The following is a 26,996-nucleotide window of genomic DNA, read 5'->3' on the forward strand; positions in this document are numbered from 1 at the left end:
AAACAAATGGTGGCAGCACCATTTAGTATCAAAAACCAGGTAAGTAAGAAGTAGTAGCAGACAAGGACCTTCCTTGCCAACTTTAGCACCTGCAACTTGACTATTCAAAAAGAAGAAGAAGATGAAGCAGCAGCAGCAGCCTCCTTTAAAAATCTCTTTTCCCCTAACTAAATTGAAACTTCTGAGACTGAGGTTTAAGAGAATTCCAGTTTATAGAGCATAATACTATTAACAAAAATAGAGAGATACAGAAAGAGGGGGTAAGATAGTGAAGTTGGTTTTAGACCTGACATTTGCCTGTGTTTTATTAGTCTAAATTATGAGCCTTCTATAAGCTGTTTAACTTCTAGATTGAGATCTAAAAAAGGCCACTAAATTACTAATTAAAGCTTAATAGACTGATAGGAACAGAATCTAAACTGCAGATTTAGACCGGATGGCTTAAATGGTTTTTGTAATTGGAAACACCTAAATATTCATTATTGGGGAAGTGGTCTTACAGGTTGTGATACCTCCACAGGATTCTGCCAACTATTAAAAATGTCTTCAAGGCACTTTTAGTAACAAGGGCAAAATGCTTGTGGTATAATGTCATAAAGCAGGACTTTACAGTGTTACAAAGGACCTCAGGTTTATAAAAATATTCATAGATATGTACAGAAAAAACTAAAGGTACATCTTATAATATTAATAATGGTTAACTGTGGATGATTTTTATTTGTAAGTTTTACTAATTTTCCTAAAATGACTATGTAATACTTTAATCATAATAAAAGTTTTTATTTTAACAAATGGATGAAGAAACAAATGAAGACGTTAGTTTCACTCATGGATTTCAGTCTGGCAAAGGAAAGAAATGGGTTGGTATGTTGAAGGAGGCGAGGCAGAGGATCAAGCAAAATTGCTTTTAACACACTTTAATATTGACTGTTAACTTGTTGGGGGTTTTTAATATGTATATTTCTAGCATTATATACTTCAGTTTTCCTGATGATTTTTCAGTCATTATGTTTTGCTGGGCTGGGGTGCAGAAAGGAGAATTTAAGAAACAAAAAGAAAAGAAAAGGGTATATTCCTAGAAACTGGTTCTAGAGTTTGTGTTTTCTGGAGACGGAGTGTAACTGTTGCCCAGCCTTTCTCTAGTGACAAGTGAAAAGAAGTACCCTAATCAAAATGTAGAGAGAAGGGACTATCCTGGGTAGGTATACTTACCAGAGTCTTTCTAAATCCTCTGCCCTTTTGGTATTATTTTTCTTTTGGTTGGTTTTGTGAGAGTTGGAGCCTTTTCAGGAGGAAGAGATCCTTGGGAAATGTGCATAGGGTCACTAAGAAAAGGTAAAACTAATTTGTTTGTTCTAAGAACAAGAAAGCCATGAAGAGATTTGATTCCTTCTCAAGCAGCATGCTTTGTTTTACTTTTTTTTGTTACAGAAATAATATACAATCATATTAAAAAGCTAAAAAAACAAAAAGACTAAAAGATTATAGATTAATTTCTTACAAGTGAACTACTACTGAGTTTTCTTGTATATCTTTACAGAATTTTTCTGTCTAGCACCACATTTTAGAATGACAGGCAAAGAGGGACTAGAGCAAGCAGTTATGTTGGATTGTTTGGGACAATTTGAGTAATCGAGTTCAGTAGATCCCTTTATTGGCTGTATGCTGGGGGTGGAATGAGCACACACACAGTTTGCTAAGCACTGTGTCAGCAGGTGGGGTTTAAAAGTGAATAAAACAATCTTGACCGTTGAGATGGTCACATTTGAGCCAAGAAACAGAGTTGGTGCCCATTCTTAGAATTACTATTACATAACCTACCTATTCTTGTAATAAAGATTATCCTGTGGTTGCACTAAATTTAGCATGGTTTCTCTACTTCTAACTTACAAAGTTGTAAAATATCCAAGAGCTTTATGGGTTTTTTTGTTTGTTTAAATGTTTCTTTTTTATCACTTAACTTTCCATTCAGGTTATTATTCTTTTATTTTAAACATATATAGGAATTACTCAAGGTGATGAGGACGATTGATGACAGAATAGTACATGAATTAAACACTACGGTTCCAACAGCTTCCTTTGCAGGGAAAATTGATGCAAGCCAAACCTGTAAACAACTTTATGAGTCTGTAAGTGTAATCTTTTGAGTCTTTTGTGCTTCCTTTATGCCTTTCTTTGCAGGCAAAATAAAAAACCAATTGACATATAATTAAACTGGATAAAAGTGTGACATCTTCATGTTTTCTTGCCTACATCTGAGGGTGTGTACAAGTTTGATCTGGTTGCTACAAACTAAAGAAAATGTGTGATCTTAGGCACAAGTCTATGAAGAGATCATTCTAAGGAATGAGAGCAGTTTTTTAGCCCCTTCATGGGTAGCCTTTAACTTAAGGAAACCTTACGCACCAGCGAATGAAGGGGAGAGTGAAACAGTCGAGTCAAACAGTGAAACAAGAGCAAGGGCTTTGAATGAATCAGTCCTAGGAAGCCAGACACCTGATACAACGAAGAATTAAAACCCTTCACGCTTTCTATATCTTTTTTCTTTCCTCAGTCATCAGGAAGGGGAATAGACTTGGCAGTTGGGCGAGAAGCCACAGATAAATTGTCCTTTCCTGAGGCTTTGGTTTCTCAAGTACATATTTTTTCATTGCCTCTTAAAGATTCCCTTTATTGTCTCTATAAATTCCAAAAGCAAAAGGAAATAATAATAATGTAGCTAAGTATTTTTTCATAATTTACTTACATCTTTTCATTAACTTGGAAGCTAATGTTCAAATGGCATTTGCTTCTTTAGCACAAGTAATACTTAAAACCTAAATTTTATTTCTCAGTTATGAAAAAAAAAGTCAGTTTTAGATAGCTTATTCATATCAATTAAATTCAAAGCATTAATAATTGCTGATAATTTTTATTCTGCTTTTATATGAAAGTATGTAATTTCATTGAGTGGTCAGGTAATTCTTGTGGCTTGAAAATTCCAAGGTTGTGGGCTTTAATGAGTAGAATCCAGTATTGGAAGTAGGGAGCCAGAGTCCCAAGCCCTAATTTATTTTGAGGTTGTTTGACAGTTCACGTAATTTCTTTGGGTAGCTCTGTCTGAAGAACTAGAAATTTATGATCTCACTACCCATATAATCTCTATAATCTATTCAGTTGTTTCCTTTTACAATCTTTTTATTAACTTGAAGATTTATAGTGTAGGGATTAACAACATGGATTCCATATCTAGATTAAATCCTACCTCTGCTACTTCCTAGCTGGTAACCTTGAACATGTTACATAACTTTTTGCCTCAGCTTCCTTATTTGTAAAATAATATCATAATAGTACCTAGTTCATAAGGTTGTTAGAGGCCTAACTGAGGTAATATGAGGTGCTTACTGTACTAAATGTCTTACATGTAAATGTTTGCTGCTTCTATTACTGTTGTTGTTATTATTTCTTATCCCTTTGTTGAACCAGAATAATCTTGCATACTAGAACCTTTTGTTTTGGATATTTAGGATCTTTCTGTTTTGGATATTCTTATGTATGTGTTTGGGTTTTTCTCTGTCTGTACCCTAAAGGGCTCCAGCAACATGACCATCAGAGAAAGGATGGTTTATCTAGCAGTTTTTTTGCCAGTGATCGAGCCTGCGGCAGAATGCCCATGCTAAGAAGTCCCACTGAGTTCCCTTAAATATTGTCTCAGTTAAGGGTGGAACTCTGTGAAACATCCAGGTTGCTTAAGGTTACCTTGACTTCCTTTAGCCCCAGCCCTTCCTTCTATAGCTGAGGAAGGAATGTTTGTACTCTCTAATGATAATACTTCTTCATAGCAGATGATTAGCAAAGTTATTATGAAGCACTAATTGTAGAAATTCCACATCTTAAAAGTATACTCTTAATAAAAGTAATTTCAGTGAGATACTCTTATTAGAGCGTATTCCCTTGAATCTGTGAAGTTTTTCTAACTGTACATTGTTTATTGTTTATTCTCAAGATAAACATGAAGATCAGTGCTGAACCTTAAAAAGTCTATGAACTTGGAATAGTGCTTTACAAATGCAAAACTATTACTGGTGTCACAGTGATTGATATAGGGTAATTCTTAAAGGTATCTCTTTAATATAATGAATTTTTGGAATATGTGTTTAAATGATATGTTTCCCCTTGCCTCCTTTTGTCAGAAGTTCTAGGGGAAGATTTAAAACAAAGTGCCATGACAAAAACTTAGTAATTTTTATTTTGTTTTTAATGATAGTTAAACCAAGGGTCATTGTCAGGGTTCTGAAGCAAATGATGTTTGGGAAATGAGAATTTAGTATAGAGTTAATTTAGAATCAACCTTTGTTCTGTAAAGAAAAACACCAAAAAGGTATAATAATCAGGAAAACTGTTGGCATTGTTTCCCTTAAAGGCAAAAAGCATTGTTTTAAAATAATGGTTAAAAGATATAGTAGGTGAAAATTTGACTAAAAGAAGTTCTTAGAGTTTTGGTAAAGTAAAATAAAACTGGGAGGTCCTAGGTAGACCCCTGTTAGACTAGTTTTGAATCATTTTCCTGCCCCATCCCAAATGCCTTCATTTCAGAATTGCTTACCCCAAATCAAGGGAAGTATGGTTATGACAATGGTTATCGTTCAGGAATTTTCTCCTCTAACCAAAGGCCTTGCCTTTTACCTTGCCAAGTTTCTTGATGAATTTTATCTTCATTCCTTTGACAAGCACTTTGTATATAGAAACAATTCTCATGTGACCCAACTTCTGAAACATCTGAATTACTAATGAGCTAATAAGTCTGGTTTCATGCTATATTTTTCTCTGGTAGGCTTATGTCACACAGTCTTAGTAGAGTTCTCAAGCGTCCTCATTTCTTTGACATACGTGTACAGAAGTCCATGCATATTCCTCTTGCCGATGGCTCTTAATTCTGAATTTTGTTGAAGGATGGTCGTGAAAGCTAGACTAAAATAATTGATAATACAGAGTAAAAGATGATTTGCTCAGTAATTTCTGTCCACAGGGGAGTGGGTTCACAGTGGGGCTAATCTGAAGGAAGAGTACGCAGGTGAGAGTAGGAGGGTGGTCTTCAGCTAGAAGTGTATCCACAGGCAAGGGGCCAAGTTAAAGAGGGGAACAGTGGATGAAATCCCCCAACCAAGGGAGGAAACTCTGTGGTGAGAGAGACTGAATGGAAAATATTGAACATTTTAATGAAATGTACACAATTTGAATTAGATTTTAAAATGCAGATAGAAAAATGAAAATACTGTGACAGACTCCTAGTTGGTGCTAATGCGATTTCACCAATTATTGGGGGTTTAGACAAAATATCAAAGTGATTAAGTAGCATCTGACATCTGAGCAGTGTATTGAGTCAAGTTACCCTTAAATTTTAGAGGTAGAAAGGATGTTAGTGATGATTTACTCATAATCCATAATTTTGCAAAAGAGGAAACTGAAGCCTGGAAATACTAATTATTTAGCCAGTCTCACAACAGGGAGAGCTTCTTAACTCTAATGATGGTTCTTCTTACTCTATTTTGGGAAGTTTCCTACCCTCAATGGCTCCTTTCATTTTCTGGAATTATACCTGAAGGAGGAACCAAGTAACAGAAGCAGCATATTAGCCATTAAAATATAGGCCTTGGGCTGTCCTTGTGAATCCTAACTATTACAGTGAAAAAAATTAGCATGTTAGAGAAATTTACAATAGGTGGGGCTAATGTCTATTTTAATTTCCTTCTCTTCACATAGGTATGATTTATAACCAGTGCACTTTTAGTATTACTGTACTCTAGAAATGCAAAAGTTTATTTTTTTCCTGGTGCATATTAGACCAGTAATTCTTAACTTCAGAGTCCGGAGATGATCATTTAAGAGATGTGTTTCAGGTAACTTATGAAGAATGCTTGTAGAATGGTTTAGTCCTAAATGTTATATAAATATCTGTATAATGGTTAGGTTATCCCTAGTATAACTGTCACTAGCGTAGCATTAAGATATTCTCTGTTCAGAGGGAAGAAGGAATAATAGAACATGATTACTTGGAGCAAGTTAACACCTAAATTTTAGTTGAAGGTGAGTCACCTTTTTTAATTCTCCAGTAATTATAATGGCAATTACATATTATTTTAGTACTTTGTTTTTCCTCTCCCCCAGATTATTGGAGTGTCATCAGAATTTGGTTATGATCATGGGAGTCATGACCATCATACTTTGTGAATCAAGGAAGAAAATAGATGCAAATTGTTTTATTGGATTTGTTACATAAAGATGAAAGTTTAGTAAAGAATTGCCCTGCCAGATGTCCTTTCAGTCAGTTCACACAGTTGGTGGAACCAGTAGTCTGTACCTTATACACAATTTTTCTATATTAATACTTGAACTTTAAAATCTTGGAAAGGACTCTGTCTTGCATAGGTAAATATAGCATTCTTTGTTTTTTATTGTAACAAATTGCTTCTCTACATCACTTAATTTGCAATTTCTTGCACCTAGTGACAACACGGGTCTGGAGAAAACCATGAAAGGACAAAAAAAGAGAGGAAGAATAGCAGTAGTAGCCCTGGAGGTGTGTGGGGGGGTGGTGGGTGGAGGGTAGAAGAACACAACACGGGAAAACTGGGGAGAGAAATGTAGGGAGAAGGGACTGAAATGAAAAGCCGCTTGTGGGAAATGCAGGGAGAGGAGTGGGAAGTCCCAGAAGCATATTGAGGAAGAAGGCAACCTGACCACGTACTTTCCACCAGAAGTGCTTCCTTTGATCTGTTTTTAGGTGATTTAGCTGGTTCAGCAAAATCTTTGCTTCCAAAGATACAGTTTTTAAAAATAGTTTAGAAAGTATTACCTTTCTATAACCTAAAAATAGGATTTTTAAAAAAGACTAAAATGTAAAAAATTGGTGTGATTTTTCTTTTGTGCCTTTGTTCTTTTAGTTGAAGGAGGCTCATGCCAGCAGGGACAGAGTCATAAAAAATTGTATAGCTCAGACCTCATCAGTAGTAAAACACCTCCGAGAAGAGAGAGAAAAGAATTTGGATGATTTAACGTTATTAAAGCAACTTAGGAAAGAACAGACAAAGGTAAGTCAAACAAGATTTACATTTCTGAGCCAAAGATTTCCAAATTTAATAAAGGCAGGGTTTGTTTGGTTTTTTTTAAGATTTTATGAAGGCAGTTTTTAATATGAAAATTTGAGAGTAAGAAATGGTCATTACTTTTAAAAAAAAAAAAATGACCAGGAGAGTAATACTTCATTTTTAGTGGGCTTTATTTTATTACATTTAGATATTAGTTGGTAAGTTAATGTGCATTTCATGCATATATGCAGTGTAGCAGCTTTAACTTAAGCATGTAGTCATATTTTCTTTCCATTTATTTATATGTTAAAGATAAAAGGATTAGTATAGACTTACCACCACCACATCAGAAAATCTAGGGAAATCATACCTGTATCAGTGTTTAAAGGCTTGACTTGAGAATAAACTTTTTCAAATATATTTACATTTTGAGAATAGTTACCTCTGGTTTCATCTGTACAAATTTGCTGAAATGCAGTACAGATATTTCAGAATGTTACCCTCTTCAGCCATAAAAATATAGTACTATTTGAATATAACCACATACACTAGAACCTCATTATAATTTATTTCCCTACTGCAGAGAAGTTGCTATGGGTCTTTGGCTGTTCTTGGACACTTTTTTGTTTCCATTTCATCTTCCATCCCTGCAGTTTTTGCTTTTAAGAAAGAAAACAGTAAATGTCCACTGAGTGCTAGGTCGGAGGAAGGCTTATTTTCCCAAAGTCAGCTAATGTAGATAGGGTGTGGACCTCAGAGTATAATAAACGGAACAGAACTGTTTCTTTATAGCCCTTAATGGTGACATGTCAAGAAAATAGTTGAAATGTGTATGGTATTTTATTATGTGGAACGCATTGCTGTCTTCCCTTTGGGGGTGGTGCTTAAAGAGTAACTTTTTATTTTGGTATAATTTCAAACTTACAGAGAAGTTGCAAGAATAGTACAGGGAACTCACGTGTACCCTTTACCTTTGTACCCTTTACCTATATTCACCCATCGTTTACATTTTGCCCCACCTGCTTTGCAATACATTCTCTCCACTCTTCCTTCTCCCTCCTCCTTCCCACCTTTCCCTGTTTTCCTCCCCTTCCTACCACATGTAGGCATTTTTTTTTCCTGAGCCATTTGGCAAGAATGGTGGGTACATGGTTCCTTTGCCCCTTACATATGTTGGTCATTACCTAAGAAGAGGGGCTTTTTCCTACATGACCACTGAGCAATTATCAAAATCATGTCCGTGTTTTAAGATGGCACCATAGGTGACTTACTGATCCTTGCATGTCAGGTGACTGAAAATCCAGTATGGGATGGAATTGTGTTTTTCATTACTAAACAGTCATGAAGTCTGCCCTTTGTTTAGTAGATGTAGCCAAACTTTGAAAAGGGGACCTTATCATCTCTCAAGCCTTTATTCTTATAACTGCCCACGTGAGTATGCGCACTTGCTCAGTCATCCCACTGATGCAGCTTGCTGGGTATGAGATTCATCCCCTGTCTTCACTGTTCTCTTAGTTCATGATGACTGCTTCAGTCCTGTGTTCCATACCTGCCCATTCATCAGGCAGTAGTGGGTTCCTCAGACAGTGATCTTTTGCTGTAATGGTCATCTTACTCAGTGTTTAAAGTCTTATAGATAATTTATATAAAGCAGGTTAAAATCTAATTATTTTTGGATTTTGTATTTTAACAGACTTTTGAAGGTATTGACAAAGGAAACAGTGGGGCAGGGCTGTTGTATCTGAAACCTGAAACTCACTATTTGCATGTTAAGTCAAACAAAGACTAGAATGACTCTTGTTAGTGGAAAGCAAAGTTCAGAAGCCACTGAGTACTTGGGAGTGACCTATCACATAATTTGGTCCACCCTCATTTCTGCCCTTTAGCCTTTAGGGCCCAGAGAGAATCACCAGGATAACTATTGCAAGGAGTAGTTTTAGAAACCAGTTAGCGAGTTATAAAAGGTAGATTTCTAGACTGATACTGTATAGAACTAGAGGGTGACCATGAGTAGTACTTAACCAAGTAAGGAAGCTTGAATTTTTTTTTAATTTTCAAGTTTGTCGTGAAGATTATGGAATCAGAAAGAGAACTCTTAGAGATGATCCAGCTCTACCTCTTCCTTTTCTGAATGAGGAAACTGAGACTCAGAGATACTAACTGACATCCCCAAAGTCACAAGCTAGTAAGTGGTAGAGCTGGAACTTTAACCCATCTCTTCTGACTCTGGATTCAGTGTTTGTACATTAAACTGTGACTGATAGTCAAATTCTCATTACTTAAGTGAACATACTTTATTTATATGCAGAAACACCAGTCTGAAAGTCCCAGTTCTTTCCCTGAGTCCTTAACGCAGAAAAAGCACATTCCTTGCTGGAACTATATAACCGTTGTCACCTATTAGTGGCCTTTGAAAGGAAGTTTACCAGTTTAAGACCTAGAGCCTCAAAAACAACCATCTCAGAGGTGGCATTTTGTTGGTGGCATGTAGAAGTTGGTTGTAATATCTGCAGCATTCAAGAATAGAGAAAACTATTCTTGGATTATAAAGGCAGATAGCTCTAGGGAATAAATCCCATCCACCATGTGGTGGGTTTGTAAACTTATAAATTAGTTGCCCTGAAATAATCAGATTTTTAGTTTGTAAAATGGTGTCAAGACTTCTTACACTTTCATTTTTAGGGATTAGGATTAAATTATATAATGTGTGTAAGAGCTTGCATATCCCTGATACACTTAGTAGTTGCTTTTCTTTCCTTTTTGAGTCTCTGGGACTCCATGTTTGTTACATTAATCCTCCTTACAATATCTCCCAACCAGTGGTTTCTACCTTTTGTTTAACCACTACTTAAGGGGGCAGGGGAGGAGGAGTACTTCAGTCTTCTGTAACAGTGCATTTTCTTTTTGGATGGTTATAATTGTTCAGAGATTTTCTTATATATTGTGAAAATCTGCCTCCCTGTAACATGTGATTATTGCTCCTTAATCTTCCCTCTGCAGGTATATAGGATAAGTCTAAACCCATTTCTGCATGACCTCCCTTTAAATATTTGAGAGCAGTTATGAAGATTGTCCTAGTGGCATGTTGTAACCCTGTTTTGTTTTGTTTTTTTAAGATTTATTTTACTTATTTGAGAGAAAGAGCATGAGCAGGAGGGGCAGAGAGAGAGGGAAAGAGAATCCCAAGCAGACTCTGCACTGAGTGCAGAGCCCAGTGCGGGGCTTGATCTCATGCCCCTGACTTCATGACCAGAGCTGAAACCAAGAGTTGGAGGAGGCTTAACCAGCTATGCCACCCAGGCATCCCGTGACCCAGTTTTTTGACTGAGCTTGTTAATTTTTTGTCATTCAGTCCAGGCTTTGACAGATCAGTGAAGTTTTAATGATTTCTGTTCCATGTAGCTGATTATAATCTGAAACTGAGGTTGCTTTCATATAAGCAGATGGGCTTCTTCAGGCTTGTTACTACTTTAGCACAATACTGGTTGTCAGAAATGCAGTCCTTCCTCTTGTTCTAGTTTGAGTCCTTTGTACCTGTGTATACTCTGACACTATTTCTGAGTCTAGCAAGGGAGTTTACAAGGGGCCAGTGGAGTTTACAAGGGGCCAGTGGATCAGTACTAAGTTCCTGTCTTATTAGTGTTATATGTGCATTGCTTAAATGTCCTGCCTGAGCTGTGCTCCTGACTAATCAGGTTCTTTGGTCTGGGTCCCTGACTCATGGTTGCCTAGATCTTGTCTAGCTCTCTGGCATTTTGTTCCCAAGTCTCCTGGCCTGAGTCTTGACTTTGGCCTAAGGAAATCATCCTAGTTTTAACCTCTTGGCTGCTTCGACCTGTAGCTCATGCTTTTTTCTCCTAATTTTCCTGAATATTTTCAAGCCTCCTTCCTGGAACTAGCTAGCTTCTTTTCTTTTAAGTTTCTGTGACTAGGAGTATGATGGGCCCCGCCGTGTGGGCCTGGCAATGGAATTGGTTACTTTTCTGATGGTGTAACTAGGTTGGCAGTTATCAAGAAAGTTAGAAAGACTTTAGCATCTTTAACCTCAGACCTCTGGCTGTATGCTCAAGGTGAAAGATCATGCCTTTCTAGATCTTTTGGGCCTTATGTATTCCCCTTCTCTTTTCTGTTTTTCTTCCTGATTTTTTTTTCTTCATCCAAATTAGATTGCCACCTCCTTCTCCTTTTTATTCCTCTGTGCTGTCTTTGCAAATCACTATTATAGGATCAGTAACTAGAACTAGAATTCTTGAGTGCAATGACATGTGAATTTATGTTTTTATAAATCTTACCAAATTGCCCTCCATACTAAGAATGTGTATGAGTGTATATTTTTTCATACCCTTACTAGTGGTAGGTTTTATCAGACGTACCCATTTTTAAAAATTTTTGCCATATTATGGCTTAGTTTACATTTCTTTAAACATTAGTAAGATTGTACATTTAAAAAATACATTTATTGGCCATTTGTATTCCTTTTGTGAACTACCTGGACATTTTTTTTTTTTTTTAAGAACTCTCAAGGTGATTATAATATGCTTGAGAACCATGGCTTTAGAAGATTTAACAGCTGATTAGATATGGGGAGAATGGGCTGTGTCCAATATCTAGTCCAGGTGATACCATTAACAAAGAATGTTGCAGCAGGAGCTCCTTTTATTAGGAAACTATAAATAGAATTTAGTTTTAGTTCTTTAATTTGAATTTTCATAACTCTAACTTTTATTTTTTTTTCCTTTTTGCAGTTGAAATGGATGCAGTCAGAACTGAATGTTGAAGAAGTTGTAAATGACAGGAGCTGGAAGGTATAAAATAATGCTGGTTCTTGGAGAGAACTATGAAGGAAACTGAACTAGCAAGGGGAAACCAAGGGAGGGGGAGTAAGGAGTGCCTTGGGCCTTTTTAGACATCTTTCATTTATAAGCAACTGAAGGTTTTAACTTTGAGAAAGGGTGCAGTTGGCATCCAAATAGAGCCAGCTTATAAAAATCAGCTTTACAGTCATATGGTAGATTGTATGACCTGTCATGGTAACAGAACTGGAGACATTCTGTATCTTTCTTAATACTAATTATGGGCATACTTGTTATTTAGGGTTATTACTAATTAACTTAGAACCTTCAGTGGTGTTATTTGTTAAAATTAGCCTTTTTGAGCCCTATTACTTTGCATAAATTCATATCATTAGCTACCCTTTGCAGTTGCTTGCTTTCTAACATATTGATCATAGAACTTATTTGTACATAACTTTTCTGATATCTGATAATAGGGCCTTTTATGGCTCCCTGGTTCACATGTTCCTTATTACCACCTGTGTAGTTCTGAATAGGAATTAGATTGGGGGACCAGGATTCCAGGATTTTACCTGTAGTCAAAAATCATAAAATGCTGACTTTAGTTGTATGAAATGGTATATCTGTATACCCTTCTCTAAAAATTCAAAGATTTCTGAAGGGAAATAATCTATTAAATCTGAAGGAATTAACTGAAAATTCTGTTTCATCCTTTGAAATTGACCAATGGAATGAGGTTAAACACAGAGAGAGGTTAACTGAACACAAACTAGAATGTCCCAACTTGCAGAGCTATGAATAAATTGCAAAGTACAAATTGATTTTCTTTGCCGTATCACTTTTCTTTATTCTGTCCTCTTTGCCAGGGTTTCCTATTCTTGCCCTTTCTACCAACGTGAGAAGGTGTTTGCTACTTGAAAGATTCTGGTGTTACTTGTTCATTTATGTTCTCCAGAGAGATAATATTTACTCTTGGGATGGCATAGGGGAGGGGTACAATGAATATCTAGTTTGAAAAACCCAATGGAGAGGTTGATATATGTCAGATGTAGTAGGATGAGGGAAACGTTTTTATTTCTTAATTATTATTATTTTTAAAAATTATTTTTAAGTAGGCTCCGTGCCTGGTGTGAAGCCCAAAGTGGGGCTTGAATTCAAATCCCTGAGATCAAGACCTGAGCTGAAATCAAGAGTCGGCCACTTAACCGACTGGCACCCCAAGTGAAGCATTTTTATTTATTTATTTATTTTATTTTAAAGATTTTATTTATTTATTTGACAGAGAGAGACACAGTGAGAGAGGGAACACAAGCAGGGGGAGTGGGGGAGGGAGAAGCAGGCTTCCCGCTGAGCAGGGAGCACGATATGGGGCTTCATCCCAGGACCCTGGGGATCATGACCTGAGCCGAAGGCAGATGCTTACGACTGGCTACCCAGGCGCCGCTCAAGTGAAGCATTTTTAGATTCGATACTAGTTTTAAAGAAAATATGCTCCATCCAGTCTACAAAAACTTAGGTTCCCTACTTGATTTAAAAAAAGAAAATGTAGCTACGGTGCAGTAGGTCAGCAAAAGTGGTTAGGAAGGCATTTAGGAAAAGGATTTGGAGAAGTTTGGCCAAGTCATATATATCATCCCACTCAGGGTGCCAAGGCCACTAATCTGAAGCCTCCGATTTGAGCATTGGGAACTTAAGGGAAATGTCAGGGCTGGGAACTGACAAGAAATGAGCTATAAGACGAAAGGGCCAGAAAGGGTCTATATAATTTCTACATTTTTTCTTCTAATTGTGAGATAACACATATCAAAGAGTATGTAACATAGCATGTAAGGAATATTAATAAAATGAACATTCATGTATCTACCACCCAGCTTAAGAGATTGAATAATACCACTACTGTAAAAGCTCCCTATGTAGATTTTTCTTTTATTTTTTTATGATAGTCCACAGTGTCCAATATAGGTTTTTTTGTGTGTGTTTTGTTTTGTTTCTTAACCTTAAAAATAATTTGTTCCTTATGTCAATGAAGTATGAGGGTAAATTCTAAGAAGAAATTCTTTTAGATTTGTATAATTTTTTATTTGGACACTTAAAATTTTTAGGTACGATTAAATTTTTTTTAAAATATTAAACGAAATATGATAAAAATTTTTCTCATTCCTCCATTTCAGCCACCTCCTTTCCTTTCCTTCTGAAAAAATGATACATGCTTTAGATATTTGCACCTTTTCTAATTTTATGTATGTCTGTTTCCCATTTGTCACATCTATGAAAGTGTACTGTCCACCCTTTTTTTTCTTTAGTATATCTTGGAGATCTTTTCACATCAGAACACACAGAGCTTCCTTATTCTTTTATGTTTGCATTATAGTCCATTGAATGGCTATACCAAAATTTTTATTTAACACAGTCCCATATTGACAGACACTGAAAAATGTTCTTTTAACATTTATGATATATTATTTGTTTAGATTTTTAGGAAGCAAGGTAAATAGAACAAAACATTTTATAAATTTACACAATTTAGCAAAGGCCTGATCTCTCTTCAAGTATACCTACTTGTGAAAAAGATCCCATACTCAGTTAGAAAATCACAACAGATATCTAAATAAAATCTACATTATAAAAAGAGGGAAAAAAGCTTTATCTTAAATCATTTTAGATATTTTTGTCTAACTGTCTAGAATATGTAATGAAAATGTTTGTTAGTTACTAAAGCTAGCTTGTGATGATTTTTTCCTTGAATAATATAAATTTTATTAAAAAAATCAAAATTGTCTTATAAATGGATATCAAAGTCTTCTGTATTCTTAGCGCCTATAAGTCACTTTGAACTCATGAGGAAAATTTTCTGTTCCCTAAATCTGTTGACCTGGGATAAAAATGGTTATATCCTCCTGAACCATACCAAATTTAATTTAGTTCCAGGCTTGATTTATAGAAGATGACTCAGCAACTTTTGTTTCTGTTTAAATATCTTAGGTGTTTAATGAACGCTGCCGAATTCACTTCAAGCCTCCAAAGAATGAATAAAAAGATACTTTTTTTTAAATAAAGGACCGGGACATCTCATAAGAGCTAAGCATGACAGACATCAACAAGGTGGGCTTCCTAGGATGATTTCTGAGCCAACAGTCCAAGACCTTTTGTTGATTTTGGCCCCACTTAGCCAAGACCTTAAGTACAAATAATTCTGATAATTATGGAGAAATCAACTGCTATTTTATACTGATTCTGTAAAAAAAAAAAAAAAAAGAAGATGCTTTTGTAACTATTAAAATAATTTTCTGACTCAGTGTACATATTTATTTGATTGTTTTCCAAGTTGAGATAATAAGTTCTTATAAGAGAATTTGAATACAGTTTCAGTATCTGATTTGATTTGTATTATATCTTTTTTGATTTTTTACAAATTTATTGGCAAGAACGTGGACCTTTTTTGGTCATTGATGATTTTATCCTTTTATTTATCTTTGTGGGGTTTGTTGCTCCTAATGAGTAAGATGGCAATAATTATAAGCTGCATACTGTCCAAAGAAACTTTCTCCTTGGTACCTTACCTTATCTTGTTTTCATATGCAAAAACTAATTTTGGGTGGAATTTTCCTGGACAGTATTTCCATGGGCAATGAAAACGAAAACAGTAAAATAAATTTGGGAAAGGCAGAGGAAGGCTTGTATGATAGTATTCAAATGAGTCAGTAAAAAACATATCATTGCAGAATTCGGTCATTGCAGAGAAAGCACTTTCTAGTACAGGATGATCATAATTAGTTTTCTGTTGCTGATTAACAAATTACCACAGTTTAGCAGCTTAAAATCACACCTGTGTACTGTTTTATAGTTCTGTAGGTCAGAAGTTCAAGACTGGGTTCTCTGCTTGGGGTGTCATAAGCTGAAATCAAGTCAGCCAGGCTGGGCTCTTGTCTGGTGCCTCTATAGAAAGAATGTGCTTCTCGGCTCATTTAGTTTGTTAGCCGAATTCAGATCCTTGTGGTTATAGGACTGATGTGCCCATTCCCTTGCTGTTATCAGAGGCCACTCTAAACTAGAAGCTACCCACATTTTTTGGCACATGGCCCCCTCCTTCTAGCTAGCAACAGTGTATTGAATTCTTCTCATTCTTGGTATCTGACTTCCTTTTCTGCTAAAAACCAGACAGATTTTGCTTTCAAAGGGTCTTTGTGATCAGATTAGGCCTATCATGACAGTCTTCCTTTTGATTAACTCAGAGTCAAATGATTATAGCCTTAATCTGCAAATCCCCTTTGCCAGGTAACATCACAGATGTAATGTCTCCTATTCGCAGTCTAGAGTAGGACATCTTGGAGAGCCATTTTAGGATTCTGCCTACCATGATGATTTAAACAAGCCACCTGGCTCTGGCACAGTTAGATTGACCAACTGGGTCATTGGTAGGCCTATGTTTCAGTATGTGTACCCTCATCAGATTATGCATTTAGAAGTGAGCAATAAAAGTATAAAATGTGCACTGTTCTTTCAACAGATCTTTTGAGTACTTACTGTCGGTCAGATACTGTCTTAGTTGTTGGGGATATTGATAGATAAAACCTACTTTTGTGGAGATTATAATCTAGTCTTCTTAAAAAGGAAAAATCTCTTAGGGCCAGCAGTAAAAAAGATTTTCTATAGGACTTAAAGTGAATGGTGCCTGACAGAAAGTTGATACTTTTTTTTTCTTGCATGTGTCTTTTCAATTGAAAGGACTCAATAAAAAGTAAGACTCAATAAATAAAGATCTTCCTGATGCTCAGGAGGGAATTGAGAAATAGCCCTTGGAAAGGATTCATAACAGCTTTTCCAGAATTTCAGGTCTGCTAAAATACTATCTAGCTAATCCAATTATGTTAGTAGGATGCCTGAATCATCCCAATGTAACATGAAAAATGTGCGATTGTGGCAATCAGTGACTTTTACTATAATGAATATTAGTATGTTTAGTTTGTGATGAATGGCACTTAAACCCTCAAATATGAAGAGAAAGGGATGGCATACTATTCTTAACCGAATGAGCCCCCCAGGCGTCCCGGGATGGCATACTATTCTTGAAAGTTGATTTGCCTCTTGAAACAGTGTCTTGTATACTGCTGCCTTAAACAATAATTGTTGATTTTGTTGGCTTGAAGGATAGGTAGGATTTATTTATTTTTTTAAGATTTTATTTATTTGACAGAGATAGCGAGAGCAGGAACACAAGCAGGGGGAGTGGGGGAGGGAGAAGCAGGCTTCCCGCTGAGCAGGGAGCCTGATGCGGGGCTTGATCCCAGGACCCTGGGATTATGACCTGAGCCGAAGGCAGACGCTTAAGGACTGAACCACCGAGGCGCCCTGATAGGTAGGATTTAGTCAGAAAGAGGGAGAAGAAGCTGAATGCAAAAGTTCAAAGGTGAGTTTGACTCTTCCTTGGCAGGACAGAAGATAGCCATAGAAGAAACACCAATCCTTAAATGTTTGAGTCTCTCCCATATTCTAGGCACTATTTGCCAATATTATACATCACTGAACAAAACAGATAAAAAAATACCTGCTCTTAAAGAACTTACATGTGGTGAAGAGAGATGGACAGTAGTATGGAAGTAAAACATATAGTATGCTGAAAGGTGATAAAGCTACATGCCAAAAAAAGAATCTGGAATGGGGAGTAGAGAGTGGGTTGCAAATGACTGATTTCAGCTGATTAGAGAGTATTATAATTCCCTGTCTTTGAAAAGCCGATTTAAATAGAGACAAATAATACCAAATAAATGCAGTAATAAAAAGGAAGTTTTCTAGTAAGTCATGCTCTCTCTTTTTTTTTTTTTTTAAGTAATCTCTGTACCCAACGTGGGGCTCAAACTTAAAACCCCAAGATCAAGAGCCGCATGCTCTACCAACTAAGCCAGCCAGGTACTCTGGTCATTCTCTTTTTCAAGTTTTGCTTCAAAGATAGCCAGTTTAGGAAATGGCGCGATAATGTACCCAGTGCTATACAGTAGTCTCTGCTGTGCCATGCTACCTATTTAAGACCGTCCAGGGATAACTTGTAAACTGGGAGATTAGTCCAACATGTGGTTTCCCAGCAAATCAAGAAAAATGAATATTCTGCCTGGAGTTATGTGAGCTAATCAAATGTTGGAGATTACTGAGGTTACTCATGATATCTGTGTGTACCTTTAGCCTAATAGTTAAGCCTTGATTGTTCGTTAAAAAAAACAAAACCAAAAAACACTTCTTATATGGTTGAGCATGAATGTTGAAGAATAAAGAAAATAGTCATAAAGTGATTCTTCCTGATAGGGGCAGCATTTCTAAGAGAAGCCTAATTTACCCAACAGCGTTATTTTGGAGAGGAAACACAAAATGTTAATGAGGTTTAAGCAAGATAGCTTCCAGCTTCTGAATGCAGTGGCCTGCTGAGGGTAATCGCTGTAAGAGGGAAGAGGACTTAGCCTAGGTGAATTTGTGGATTTCCTGATGCATTAAGAAAGGACAGCAAATCCACTGGCACTTAAAGATAGTTGCTGTAGATAGAATGGCTTTTCCACTCTAATTTTAAAAGCTAGCAGGCAAAATTTAACTCCGTGGGTTCTCCCCAAGGATAAGTACCAAGTTCTTAAGATGGCTTTTGAAGTCCTTTGTGTTCTGGCTCCTGTTTGCCTCCAACCTCATCACTCTCTACAATGTACTCTATTCCCCACTAGTAGGAAACTACTTCTGTTTCCAGAAAAGACCCAGTGTTACCTCTGAACTTCAGCACATGCACTCTGCCGTGGCCAACTCCTACCCATGCTTCATGTTTCAGCTATCACTTCCTTCAGCAAGCCTTTCCTGACTTCTCAGATATAAATTAGATGTCCTTATTATGTGCCTGCATGATGAACACCTCTTTCATGGTCTTTATCATACTGTTCAATTGCTGGTTTACCTCTATCCCACCAGGTTTTGAGGGCTGGCACTGTGGAGTACTCAGTGCTTGGGATAGTTAAGCCTGAGATGCTGCTAGTTTTCTACCCTATATCCATTTTCCTCTTCCTGATCAAGAGAATCCTGATTTTGTCTATAGTATCAGTGTGCCCAGCTTCCCTTGCAGCCCCAGATAGCAGTGAGGTAGTTTTTGACAATGAGCTATAAGCAGGAGACTGTTGGGGCATTTGGGGGAAACTTTGCTGATAGAGGCATTGTCCTTTCCTCTCCCTTTCTCCCTGGAGTATGATTAGGGTCACTAGGAACAAGAAGGATGAGGACTATTTGCTCACTGTGGTGATGAACACAAAGATAAAAACCATATGTTGAGGAGGGCTGAACAGAAAGACAGAGACTGGATCCTTGATGGCATTGATTGATTGTTCGTTAAAAAAAACAAAGCCAAAAACCACTTCTTATATGGTTGAGCATGAATGTTGAAGAATAAAGAAAATAGTCATAAAGTGATTCTTCCTGATAGGGGCAGCGTTTCTAGGAGAAGCCTAATTTACCCAACAGCATTATTTTGGAGAGGAAACACAAAATGTTAATGAGGTTTAAGCAAAGATAGCTTCCAGCTTCTGAATGCATCCCAGCCCCGGGCTGTCTGTCTCCAAATTAAGTGAGGGCAGGGATTTTTAATTTATTCATTGAGGGATGTAATAGGAGTGGTTCACTTATTTGGTTAAGCCTCTATGTTTAGGATTCTGTTACATGGAGCCAAATGATATGTTCAATGAATGAACAGTATACTACTACTAATAGCTCATTTGTTCATTGCTTACTACAGATTAGGTACCATTCTAAGTATTTTACATGACTGCCATATTTGGGAGACAAAATTTGGGAAATTCTAATAGGCAAAGGCTAAAGACCAGGCCCTACACCAGGCCAGAAGTGTATGAAGGAATTTGTGGGAAATTCATCTTCTTTCTCTAAGAATGACTTGACGTTGAGAGCTAGTCCAACTAGGATCTGTTCATTACTTGGCTCCTAAGGATTTGGGTCAGATCTCATTCATATATCGCAACAAATCAATGCAGAGGGTTTTTTGTTTTGGGGGGGGGGTTATGCTCAGTTGTGAAATCTACATTAAATCTCTCTCTCCCCCCTAATCAATCATGCCTTACTTCTCTAAGGACACAGTATTCCTGTCTGTCCATCCATCCATTCATTCCTCCATCCATATGTTTGTCATGTGGATCATATACCAGCCACACCACAGCCCTTTCTAGGAAGGACCCTTTGGCCCTTATCTCCTACATAGCACCCCTTGGTAGCCCGTTTTGCACTATGCATCGCTAGGGCTGGGCAACTGCCCAAGAACTGCTAACCTTAAGTTGGCCAGTGTCTTAGGACATGTCGTGGGGCAAGAAGATGATCTGGACAATCAAATTCTTCAAGGCTTTGAACTGAGAAATACTGAGGAAATGATGTAGTTAGCAGTGGAAGGTGAAGCTTGAAGGAAGTGGTGATGAGGTACAATAGGGGGCCATGAGGGTCCAGTGTTCTGAGAAAGCAGGACCCGTGAGGATGCACACCATGAAGCAGGGAAAATTATACAGAAGAAAGAATGTCAGTTGGAGCTGGCACAAAAGTGGACAGAAACAGATGCAGACAGCTGCTTGGGGAATAGCTGAGCCCATTCATAATAGAGCTCTAGAGTAAAAACCCGCATCCATAGTTCCTCAGGTTCTTAGAGCTGCCTTGGATTCCGGTTCTTGGGTCTCCAGCTTTGAGACCCAGTTCTGTATGGGTCCCCCTTCACAAGGCCTGGTTGTTTGACATTTCCTAGATTCCTAAGCAGATGCATCTTTATGATAAATCTGTGTATTACATAAAATAAGTTCTCTTGAACCAAAGGAGTCTATCAAGAACATTCCCACTGGGTCAGGTGGCCAAGCGATATCTCCCTATTTAAACTATCCATTGACATTAGGACATTTTTTCCTCATCCAATACCTCCTCATATTGTCATTTAAAGCACCAGGTATGTGCTTGGATAGTTTCTTGGGAAAAACTCCCCACTGTGTCTGAACCAAGTTCCAGCAGGGGAAGCCTCAGAAGCCTCCAGGGTCCAGGATGAGTCTTTGGCTCTCTCCTAAAATAAGAAACCAGGCAGAAAATCATAGATTCACTCCCTCAGGTAAGTGAAGAAACCTGTTTCCCAAGACAGAACAGAGAAGGCATTGCCTACAACCCTGAGCAGAATCATGCCCTCTGAGTTGTAACTTGGCCCATTACTGGTCATTATTTAAAAACAGTCTGTGGCAGAGAATTTGGGAGGGCCTGACAGACAGCTGGGGTTGAGTCCTTCACCTTGGCAAGGCAAGAATACATTCAGTTTCTCTCTTTGGGGTTAGACAAAACAATTTTTGCGATAGAGTTACAAATTCTATGTACTAATGCTCCCAGATTCCATTTCAAATTTGATGGGGAAAAATGCTTCAGAAATGCAATTTTCCTTTGGTTGCAATGTACTGTAAAGGAAAGCAGGGTTTTTTTGGAGAAACTTGCCCCTTTATTTGGATAAGCCCTAAATGACCAATGAGCTTTCAAATACCCTTTCCATCAACTGGACAGCCTACAATTATCCAGTTATAGATCTATTTTCTTTTTGTTTTTCTTGGAATTCCAACAGTTCTTGGGAAGTAAGTCTAATTGTTCAAATACCACTTCCTTATTTTTTAAAATGTCACTCCCTTTAAAAAATTATCTTCCACATTAAAATTGTTTTTAAAAAGAGTAATTTCTCAACATAGTGTAAATCTTCAACAATAGTGTAATTTTTCAACAACATTTAGTAAATGAAAAATAATTTTCACACTTTTTATTTTGCTGGGATTAAACAGATTTGGGTTACATTTTTTGACGTGTTTTTTTTTTTTTCCTGTTTTCATCATCTTGTTTTAGGCTGGTCTCAGCCTATCAATAACCAATGTTGTGGCTGGAGCAGTACTTGTGGTTCTTACTATGATTGCAAGACACCCTTAGGCCCTTAAGCAATAACTGTCAGGAAACTTTGGAGGGGAAACATTATTACTTACAAGATCTGGAAATTACATAGCATACCTGGGCCCACAAAGTGAAGTCACAGGGAGAGAGAAAGAGATTGCCCTGGCCTGGAATTCTGTTTTTATTGGGGGTGGAGGATGGGGGGCCTAGGGCTTTGGGGGCTCACTCTTTATTGGTGAATTTAAAATGTAAGAATGGAAATGTAAAGCATGGGAAGAGAGAAAGAAAACAAGTGGCCCAGATGGTTATCGAAATTAACCAAGATCTCTAAAACAAGGGAGTCCTCATTTGAGGGAGGTGGCTTGGTTCTTTACTTGGTCTGTGGCTGGTGCTGTGTTTATTTGAGATAGTTATCCTGGAAGAGGATGAGTCTTTGAAGTGGATGCCTCACCAAAGCTTAAATGAGGCACTTGTATTACAAAAGCAAAACAAATAAACAACTGTCAGGGTTTACCCTACACATCTATTCTGTTTTTAACCTACTATCAGAAATTTTTTGTAGTATTTTAAGTTTTGAAATATATTTTCAATTCAAGTATTTCCATTAAACCTTTCTCCTTTTTCCTTTATATCACTCTAGTACTCAACCTTGGCTGACGTTAGAATCATCTAGACTCTTTCTCAGATTTTTACTCCATTAGTCTGCATGGGGCCCGACTTGGGACTTTTATTTTAAAGATTTTATTTATTTGAGAGAGAGAGAGAGAGAAGCAGACTCCCCACTGAACAGAGAGCCCGACTCAGGGCTCCATTCTGGGACTACTGGATCATAACCTGAGCCAAAGGCAGACGCTTAACCTACAGAGCCACCCAGATGCCCCCCAACTTGGGACTTTTAAAAAAATTATAAACCAAGTGATTCTAATATGCAGGGATGATTGAGAATCACTGCACACATTACTTGATCTTCTTTCCTATTCCTATTTGCTACTATGTTCTCACTAACATGAAGTTTACTTAACCAGTGATAGGATATGTTTATCCATTTATTCAAGTCTTTTATTTCTGACAGTGAAGTGCTGTAATTGTCTTTACATATGTTCTGTATGTCTCTTACTAGATTAATTCTTAAACATGTGGTATATTCAGTCTTCTATACCAAAATCAGGATAAAGTACAAATAAATCTAATCAATCTGATTATAGAATTTTGTATATCCTGCTCTGAGTTTATAACTACAGATGTTTGTGTCCATGTTTGCATTTCTCGGAAAAGGATTATTAGGCCAGTGAGATCATTTCTGGTAGTCTCTGTTACCTAAGAGCCGTATGGCATTAATATTAGCCAGCCAGTGGAGATCTTTTAGTTCATTGATTGAAGTTAATATCTCTGTGCTAGGAGCTGACGGCAGATGGATAAGACAGTTTCTTTATTATGAAGCATCTAGCAGTGATCATTACATACATATATATCACTACACTATTTCAAGCTCTCCCTTGCCTCCTACAGGGGTCAGAATAGCTGAGCAAATGAATTCTGAGCTTGTGTTAGTAGAGTGTAGGAATTAAGAGCATTGGTCCTGGAGGCAAATAGCCTGGGATTATATCTTCACTTTATTAACTAGCCATGAGGTCCTGGGCAGTAACTTAACCTCTCTACACTCAGTCTTCTGTAAAGAGGGGATAATAACAATATTTATTTCATGAGGTTGTTATGGGAATTAAATGAGTTACATGTGTAAAGTCTTTAGAACACTACCTGGTATAAAATAAGCACTTAATATATACTATTATTATTTGGGGACAGGGGGATTGACAAGTGGCACTAAGAGGATGATGAACAGAGTGCAGAACACAGAGGGAGACATTAGTTAGGGCATCTTTTTTTTTTTTTTTAAGATTTTATTTATTCATTTGAGACACAGAGATACAGAGAGAGAGCACACGTAGGGGGAGAGGCAGAGGGAGAGGGAGAAGCAGGCTTCCCACAGAGCAGGGAGCCCGATGTGGGGCTCAATCCCAGAACTCTGGGACCATGACCTGAGTCAAAGGCAGACGTTCATTTAGGGCATCTTTAAAACAAATTTCCTCTTTTGCTTTCTCTTCTTCTCTCCTTTCTCCTTCCCTTTCCTTCCACTTCTTCCTTACCTCTCCTTCCTAACAATTCAGTCCAAAATCTGTTAGGTAGGTCCAAAGAAGGAATACTATGAACAATTATATGCCAATAAAATAGATAATACAGATTGAATGAATATATTTTTAGGAAGACAATACTAAAACCAATTCAAGAAGAGTCAATCTAAATAGACCTATAACAAGTGAAGAGTTAAATTAGTAATCACCCATAAAGAAAAGCCCAGGCCCAGATAGCTCCACTGCTGAATTCTACCAAACATTTACAGAAGAGTAAATACCAATTCTACACAAATTCTTCCAAAAAATAGGAGAGGAAAACTTTCCAACTCATTCAGTGAGACCAATATTACATAGATACCAAAACCAAACAAAGACATCACAAGAAAGCTACAGATCAATATCTCTCATGAATATGGATGCAAAAACCCTCAACAGAATGCTAGCAAACCAAATCTAGCACATAAAAAATAATTATATACCATGACCAAATGGGATTCATTGTAGGAATGTGAAGATGGTTTAACATTCAAAAATCAATTAATGTAAAGCACTATAGTGAAAAAACAAAAAGCAAAACCAAATGAACATCTTAAAAGATGCAGAAAAAAAGGCATTTGACAAAATCCAATAAATAGCCTTCCATAATTTTAAAAAACTAAAAGAAAATGTCATCAACTTGATAAACGGCATCTACAAAAACCCCACAGCTAACATCATACTAAATAGTAAATGACTGAAAGCTTTCCCCCTAAGATCAGGAACAAGACAATAATATACACTCTCACCACTTCTTTTTAACTTTGTACCAGAGGTTCTAGACAGTAATTAAGGATGAAATAAAAGATATTCAGACTAGACAGGAAGAAGTAAAACTGTCTCTCTGCAGATGCCATGACCTTGTTGTATAGGAAAATCCCGAGAAACAAATTACCAATAAACAAATTCAGCAAGATTGAAGAATAGAAGACCAATATACAAAAATTGATTGCATTTCTATACACATGCAATTAACAAGCCAAAATGAAATTAAGAAAACAATTTTATTTACAATAGCACACGTGAGAATAAAATGCTTAGAAATAAGTTTAACAAATAAGTGCAAAACTTATACTCTGAAAACTATGGAACACTGTCGAAAGAAATTACAGAAAATGTAAATAGTTGAGGAAACATCCCATGTTCATGGATTGGAAGGTTTAATATTGTTAAAATGGCATTACTTCCCAAATTGACCTACAGATTCAACATAATCCCTATCAGAATCCTAACTGACTTCTTTGTAGACATTTATAAGCTGATTCTAAAATTCATATAGAATTTCAAAGGGCCAGAAGAACCAAAACATTCTTGAAAAAGAACAAAGTTGGAGGATTCATACTTGTTGATTTCAAAACTTACTACAAAGCAACAGTAATCAAGAAAAGTGTGGTACTGGGCACCTGGGTGGCTCAGTCGGTTAAGCGTCTGCCTTAGACTTAGGTCATGATCCTAGGGTCCTGGGATTGAGGCCCACATCAGGCTCCCAGCTCAGTGGGGAGTCTGCTTCTTCTTCTCCCTCTGCCCCTACCCCCTGCTCATGCTTGCTCTTTCTCTCTCTCTCAAATAAATAAATAAAATTTAAAAAAGAAGACATGTAGATTAATGGAACAGAAATGAGCATCCAGAAATGAATTTATGTGACTGTGATGTTTCGACAAGGATGCCAAGACCATTCAATGTGGAATTGAATAGACTTTTCAACAAATGGTGGTGGAACAATTAGATAGCCACTTACAAAATAATCAAGTTGGATCCTTACTGCATACTATTTATAAAAATTAACTCAAAATAGAAACTTAATTCAAAAGGGATCAAACACCTAAAGGTAAATATTAAAACTACACAACTCTTAGAAGAAAACATAGGAGTAAATCATTATGTGCTTGGATATGGTAAAGGATCCTTAGATCTGACACCAAAAGTACAACAACTTAAAAAAACAAACTGATAATTTGGATTTCATTAAAATTAAAAACTTTGACACTTCAAAGGACAGCATCAAAAAGTAAAAAGAAAGTAGGGGAGAAAATATTTACAAATCATATATCTGATAAGGGACTTGTATCCAGAATATGCAAAGAAATCTTACAACTCAATAATAAAGACAAATAGCCTGATTTAAAAATGGGCAAAGGATCTGAATAGACATTTCTCCAAGGAAGATATGCAAATGGGTATTAAGATCATGAAGGATGCTTGACATCATTTGTCATCAGGAAAATGCAAATCAAAGCCATAACACAATACCACTTCATGCCCACTACAATGGCTAGACTCAAAAAAGCAGAAAATAACAAGTGTTCAGGATGTGGAGAAATCCAAACCATCCTACCCTGCTGGTGGGAATGTAAAATGGTGCAGCTACTCTGGAAAACAGTCTGTAAGTTCCTTGAACAATTAAACATATAGAGTCGCCATATGAAACAGCAATTTCACTCTTAGGTATCTACCCAAGAGAAATGAAAACATATATATGGGCAAAAAATAAATAAATAAAATGTGTGCAAATGTTTATACATTGTCCATAATAGTCAAAAGGTGAAAGCAACCCAAATATCCATCAACTGATAAGTGGATGAACAAAATGTAGTATATGCATAAAATTGAATATTATTTGACCATAAAATGGAATAAAAGATCAGCACATGCCACAACATAGATGAATCTCCAAAACATTATGCTAAGTGGAAGAAGCCAGTTGCAAAAACCATATGTGATTTCATACATACGGAATGTCTAGAATAGGCAAATCTTTAGAGACAGAAAGTAAATAAATTAGTGATTGCTTAGGGGTGAAGATGTGGAGGAGGATGGGGGATAATAGCTAAAAGGTATGGGGTTTCTTTTTGAGGTAATGAAAATGTTCTAAAATTGGCTGTGGCAGTTGCACACCTTTTTAAATGTACTAAAAACTATTGAATTGTATAATTGTATAATTGGGTGAATTATATGGTATATAAATTGTATCTTAATAGAGTGTTAGAAAAGAGAAAAATGGCAATTAAATGGAACACTTGGTTTTGGACTGGAGCTTTTAGCAATAA

General features: G+C 36.8%; 1 protein-coding gene across 5 annotated transcripts in view; it reads left to right on the forward strand.

Annotated features, from left to right (window-relative positions):
- The window catches only part of MIX23 (mitochondrial matrix import factor 23), a 31,476-nt gene that overhangs the window by 1,487 nt on the left and 2,993 nt on the right, over positions 1-26,996 (forward strand). Inside the window, exons 2-6 of one of the 5 annotated variants that reach the window (XR_014149099.1) lie at positions 2,004-2,129; positions 6,924-7,070; positions 11,813-11,872; positions 14,843-14,962; positions 17,688-17,767. Coding sequence is in view for 3 of the 5 variants with exons in the window: in XM_006743213.2 (XP_006743276.1) it covers positions 2,004-2,129; positions 6,924-7,070; positions 11,813-11,872; positions 14,843-14,893 (384 nt within the window). In the remaining 2 variants the exon portion in view is untranslated. Of the gene's footprint in view, positions 1-2,003; positions 2,130-6,486; positions 6,560-6,923; positions 7,071-11,812; positions 11,873-14,842; positions 15,161-17,687; positions 17,768-26,996 lie in introns of those variants that run through there. The other 4 variants (XM_081832844.1, XR_014149098.1, XM_006743213.2 and 1 more) reach the window with 4 other exon arrangements.

Source organism: Leptonychotes weddellii, chromosome 1 (genome assembly GCF_054177405.1).
Source record: "Leptonychotes weddellii isolate Sample4059 chromosome 1, ASM5417740v2, whole genome shotgun sequence".
NCBI classification, from domain to species: domain Eukaryota; kingdom Metazoa; phylum Chordata; class Mammalia; order Carnivora; family Phocidae; genus Leptonychotes; species Leptonychotes weddellii.